The sequence below is a fragment of the Armigeres subalbatus genome, chromosome 2 (assembly GCF_024139115.2).
Source record: "Armigeres subalbatus isolate Guangzhou_Male chromosome 2, GZ_Asu_2, whole genome shotgun sequence".
Classification (NCBI taxonomy): Eukaryota; Metazoa; Arthropoda; class Insecta; order Diptera; family Culicidae; genus Armigeres; species Armigeres subalbatus.
This window is the reverse complement of record NC_085140.1, coordinates 420,363,335-420,369,494: the sequence shown is the minus strand read 5'-3', so window position 1 is coordinate 420,369,494 and position 6,160 is coordinate 420,363,335. Positions and strand designations below refer to the sequence as shown.

Sequence of the window (6,160 nt, the reverse complement as noted above, 5' to 3'; positions counted from 1 at the left end):
AATTTCACAAAAATGATAAATTGGTATTTTTAGTGAACTCTTCCTTAACTTCCTTCATAGTACATAATAATACTGTCAAATTTGAATTTAATTTTAAATTTCTTTTTTTTTATATTATTTTATTATCATAAATGTTACCCGTAACAAAACCAAACAAACCCACCCACCCCCTAGTCAAACCGTAACATTTTGTAACGCAATATTATGTACCCACCCACCCCTTAATGCGTTATGTAATTTGTGAATGAGCCCTAGGAATAAAGCATATCACTAGAATATTCGGGTCAAAATGATTTTGAGCGAAAATTACGGATTTTAATTCCCGGCTGATCGATTTTAATTCTAACACCCTGTAAACAAGCTCTGTGAACTGTCAAATAAGTGAGGTTAAGTCAAGATGTTGCATTGGTCTATTTTGGCTTCAGTTTGACAACCAAATCGATTCTATCCGCACCACCCAGGTTTACATCTTTGTTTGCGAAATCACATACGTCCTTTTGAACAGGTACCCGAACAATGTCTACTTCTTCAGGGTTGCCAGTTTCACCGCAATATTCTTTTCAACAAGAACAATGGTGTGATTGGATCGTGTGGTGCCCCACCTCTGTCTCCGCCAGTGATGACTTGCAGTTATCGAACGTCTACAGTATACCGAAGTTCGATTTTTCTCCAGATACAGGTAACTTTCCCAACTTCGGAAGTAGTGCGCTGAATTTATCTAAAGATGCGCTAAACAACGCATCAATTAGTTTGACAAATAAAACTTCGGAAGAAAGTTCGGTTTGGAAGTCCCGGCTTCCGAATTTTAAGTTAGTGCTACGCCGACAATATCATCCTGTTAGCCTCATGATACAAAAATGCTAACTCGGCCTAGAAACCTTGCAGTTAACAACTGTGGAAATGATTAATGAACACCAATCTGCGAGGCAGCAATGTCCCACTTGGGGAAGTAATGCCACTAAGAAAAATAAATGATCTTGGTATTTTGTGTGCTCTCCAACAGATGGCTATTTTGAATCGCGTTTCAGGCGCAGCAAGTGAAACACGTCGTGGGCAAGTGACATGACAGTAGCGCGCTGCAGATCAAAACAAAAACAAAAAACATCGATACCAGTGAAAGTAAAGTGCATTCGATTACTGTCCGCAATATTTATATATTTTATTAGAATTGGTAGCTTAATTCCCTAGTAAACTGCAATAAATCATGAGGAAAGTGGTCATCCTCAAGTCGGAGAGTGAAAACAGTGAATCCTACCCGTCGTTGCTAAGAAAACACGGCTTCGAGCCCGTCTTTGTGCCAACGTTGGATTTTTCCTTCAAGAACCTTGATGTCCTCCGCGACCGCCTGCTGTCGCCGTACAAATATTCTGGCCTAATCTTCACCAGCCCCCGGGCGATCACCGCCGTCTGGGATGCCCTGGAGGGAAACCGCTTGAAGGACGACTGGAAACCGTTGGAAAATTACTCCGTTGGCGAAACCAGCTCGGATCTGATACAACGCAAACTCGAACTGACCACCAAAGGACAGCACTCCGGAAATGCCAGCAATTTGGCGGATTTCATCAAAACGGATTTGTATGATAAAACAGTGACTATGCCATTTTTGTTCCCGTGTGGCAACCTGAAACAGGACGTCTTGCAGAACAAACTGTCCGAGTATGGCTACTCGTTGGATTGTGTCGAGGTATACGAAACGGTTCCCCATCGGGATCTGGAGCGGAATTTGGTGGACCTGTTTCGGGAAGGGGTGGTCCGACCGGAATATTTGCTATTCTTCAGTCCATCGGGAATAAATTACTGTGCCAGTGTGTTCGAGCGGCACAAACTGGATATCGATGGCTGTCGCATCGTTGCCATCGGACCGAGCACCAAGAAAGCGATCGAGAACAAAGGTTTTGCAGTGCATCGGACGGCGGAGAAGCCCTCGCCCGAGTATGTCGTTAGTGCTTTATTAGATACCTAAACAGATGTTGACTAGTTCGTAGAATAGGGGAGTTGTGGGGAGGGATAATGATGAGACCTATCCGAAAACAATTCTCAACCTAAGTGTTATAAGTCAAATTATTTATAGAAATGCTAGGATGGAAGAATTGCGGGAATTCAAATGTGAAATGAGATTTTGGTCGAAAGTGTCCTAAAGTGTTTTATATTAGTCATTGATGTTATTCAATTCATGGTCGTGTGTGGTATGAAACTACAAATCGTTACACATGCAAAGCTAAAATAAATATTCAGAAATAGTGACAAAATGGATTGAATTTTAAATACTCCACAAACAACCACATTCGATCTAATATTCTATTTTTATATTTAATGTTGTGATAGCAAAAATCCTTTTCTTCGCTTTAATTCTGTGCTGTGTCAATCATATTATGTTAAAAATTTGATAATAAAATAACTAATTTTTTAATGTGTTTATATGATTGTTATTAATGTTAGTTCACAATCATAATTGAAATTTTCCTCAACAACTACTAGAATAACAAATAGACCGTAAGTTGTTACGCCATAAATTAAATAATAAATACAAAATGTTGAAACGAAATATTTTTTAATCTATTTCATTCGAAAAATTTAGCCCTATTCGATTGATTCCACCAAGTCATTTCTGAAGTATTCTGATTTCCGCGAGAAAATAAAATATGAACCTCGACATAAATGTTTATGCGACGCCGCGATTTTGAGTCGGCACGCCGCCGATCATAAAAATGCTGTCCAATGAGCAGTAGGGTGGCTCAAATTAGTATGGAAAAAACTTTTTTCAATTTTTTTGATGGGCCGCCCTCTTTTCGTTTTCTTTGATGCCCTGATGCTCTGGACAAAATTTCAGCGAAATCGGTCAACATTTGGGCGGCGCTAAACTTGTTGGAAGTTTATATGCAAAATGTATGCAGAAACATCCAAAACAGTGAAGTGCAGTTGGACGGCACAACTCACGATGAAGAAGTATGATACTAATTCAGATCTTGAAGAATTTAATACAGAATGTTAAGCAGAAAACCGCGAGAAGATTAGAGTTTGCCCGGCTAAGTGAAACTCTGAAGTGGGGTTTGAGCAAATTTCGTTTCTTTTACCTTTGAAAAGAAATAAATTCACCCCTACAACACTCCAGTAAAATGCTAATATCTTTGCGTAGTAAACTCTAATCTTCTCGCGGTTTTCAGCATAACATTCTGTATTTAATTCTACAAGAACTGAATGAGTATCATGGTTCTTGATCGTGAATTATGCCGTCCAACTGCAAATCACTGTTTTTGGATGTTTCTGCATACATTTTCCCATACAAACTTCCAACGAGTTTAGCACCGCCCAAACGTTGACCGATTTGCCTGAAATTTTGTCCAGAGCATCAGGGCATCAAACAGAACAGAAAAAGAGGGCGGCCCATCAAAAAAATTGAAAAAGTGTTTTTTGAGCCACCCTAATGAGCAGCTCCAAGTTGTTCTCATCCCTCTCATGTCCATTTGCTGACCAAAAAGAACGAGCAGGGCGGGAACAACTTTGAGCTACTTCAAGCCGCTCATTGGACAGCACTAATATTGTAGATCCAGTTGAAAACCAAACTGAGCTCTCGCGACAATCGCATTTTCTCCCATTTCCAAGTGTCGCAACCTCGGTCGCAACTGCATCGCGGATGGTGCGCAGGGTGGCATATGATGCGCACTACTTGCGATGCAGTTGCGACATCCAGAAATGAGAGAAAATGCGATTGTCGCGAGAGCTCAGTTCGGTTTTCAACTGGTTCTACTGTTGCGGATCAAGCAATCGTTGGTCACTAAGGGTGCCTACCAGTTGTTTATACCAACTAATAACTACGGACTATTTTTTCATTCCAATTCAAACCGTTAATCCTAACACACGTTTATAATAAAGAGCTGTTCCAAGTTACAGAAGTTTGGTCTTTTCTTGACTGCAAAGTTCTACGGACGTCAATAGGTTATGGGCGACAGCAAGAAAGAAGTGGCCGTTCACGGAATCCCTCAGTTTTCTGGAACTGGCTACGATACCTGGAAGTTTCGTGTTCAAGTGTATCTCGAAGCCTCGAAGGTGTGGGACGCTGTGGTGAAGGATGTTCCAGCAGCGGCTGACGAAGCTGTGAAGTTCAGGGAAATGGACTGTAAGGCGAAATCCGTGCTGGTGATGTATCCGAGAAAAGAATACGACCAAAGAAATGTGTAAAATTCTTGAATATACGTTCGCCAAGAAGTCGGCCGGAAAGCAAACGGTAATTAGGAAGCAGATCGCTCGTCTTCTATTGAAGGAAGGGACATCATTGCGCGCCCACCTGCTGAAGTTTGAGAACCTCATTCGACAACTCCGAGTGGCCGGTTCAAATCTTGAAGAAAGCGATGTTTGTGCAGCCCTAAGTTTAACGCTTCCGGAGTCGTATGACCCCCTTATGACCACCCTTGAAAATCTGCCGGAAAATGAATTAACATACGAGGTGATGAAGACCAGGTTGCTTAGTGATGAATCGAAGCGTTTGGATCGAATGCACATGAAGAAAAACCTACTGCATTTGGAGATCAACGCCGAAGAAATGGAGGTGCGAAGTTGAACGGCAAATGTCATGGCTGTGGTAGGCGTGGTCACATGAAGGATTGTAGGAATAATCCCAAAACTAACGCAGTGAATGAATTAAGGTCAATTGTGTTCATGGCAGACAGTGCGATAAACCTAAAGAGTTGCGGTGAAAAGCTCCAGTTTCTGCTGGACTCCGGGGCCAGCGATCATATGGTTAATGCGAAGTACCATCTTTCAACCGTAGATACCTTGAAGCAACCAGTGTACATCGACATAGCTAAGAATGGCGAATCCCTAGTGGCTAAGGAAGCAGGTGTCATCCGTGGAATGAGTAATTATGGCGTACTGATGCACGCGAAGGACGTACTATACGTTCCGACTCTCAGGGACAACCTCATGTCGGTGAAGAAATTAACCAAGGCTGGTGTTGAAGTTGTCTTTAACAACAAGATCGTGATGCTGAAGATGAACGGTAAGACTATTGCATCTACGAGGAAACCTTTACGTTCTTGATACAGCGGTACAACGAGCTAATGCTAGCTTGGCTGAAGTGGAGTGTGCTGAACTATGGCATCGTCGACTTGGTCACATCAGTGAAAGCGGTATGGCTACAATGGTGCGTGAAAATCTTGCCCTTGGTGTATGTTTCCAACCGGATAAGCTCATGTTCTGTGTCGTGTTTGTCCTCGGTAAACACAGCCGGGAGCCATTCAATGGTGCAAGAGATCGGGCGTTGGGGCGTATCCGTTCTGATGTGTGTGGACCGATTGAACCTATGTCTTGGGATGGAAACCGCTACTTCGGTTCGTTTATTGACGATCACTCTCATTTTGCTGCCGTATATCTGTTAAGAAAGAAATCAGAGGTATTTCAAGTATTTCAAGAGTTTGCGGCGATGGCAACAGCAGCATTTGGTAACAAGATCTTAAAACTTACGGTAGACTAGGGACGTGAATATTGTTCGAACAGCCAGATGCAGTATTACAAAGCGATGGGAATCCAGATTGAACCTACGATAGCCTTCTCACCGCAGCAAAATGGAGTTGCGGAGAGATTCAACAGAGCTTTGATAGAAAAGGTACGTACTATGCTAATCGGATCCAATTATCCAAAATCGCTGTGGTGTGAGGCCGTGTTGACGGTCGTGTACCTGCTAAATCGAAGCTCAACCTCTGCGTTGCCAAGAAATGTCACACCGGCTGAACTCTGGTACAAGAAGAAGCCAAGTCTAGAAAAGGTTCGAGTTTTTGGTTGTCAAGCTTTTGCATGGATACCGAACCAACAGAAAGAAATTGGATGCGAAGAGTCGCAAGCTGTTCATGGTCGGGTAGGCACCCAATGGCTACCGGCTATGGAATGAAGAATCGAAACAAATTGTGATTGCTCGTGACGTCAAGTTCAATGAAAACTGTTTCCCCTGGGCCAATGATGGAGAAGATCGTGCTAATAAAGAACTGGTGGTTCCTATAGTCTACGAGCAAGAGGGGGAAGAGCAAACCGAGCAGTTGGATGTGCAAATTGAAACTCTACAGCCTGATGATCAAGTCTTGCTCGAAGATGGCACTGATGATGCAGAAGTTGAAGATGTAACTGAATGTGATGACACCGCGCTCCCTTCGCATTCAGATCTAGACAC

General features: G+C 42.5%; 1 protein-coding gene across 1 annotated transcript; it reads left to right on the top strand.

Moving 5' to 3' along the window:
* Positions 1 to 1,077: 1,077 nt before the first annotated feature.
* LOC134217737 (uroporphyrinogen-III synthase-like) lies at positions 1,078 to 2,418 on the top strand. The gene has a single exon (XM_062696550.1). It carries the CDS (start codon positions 1,205 to 1,207, stop codon positions 1,961 to 1,963), a length of 759 nt encoding a protein of 252 aa, XP_062552534.1. The 5' UTR covers positions 1,078 to 1,204; the 3' UTR covers positions 1,964 to 2,418.
* Positions 2,419 to 6,160: the final 3,742 nt, after the last annotated feature.

Bases quoted from the DNA above. Each gene is read 5' to 3' on its own strand.
- LOC134217737 (XM_062696550.1), top strand. From the start codon at position 1,205: ATGAGGAAAGTGGTCATCCTCAAGTCGGAGAGTGAAAACAGTGAATCC.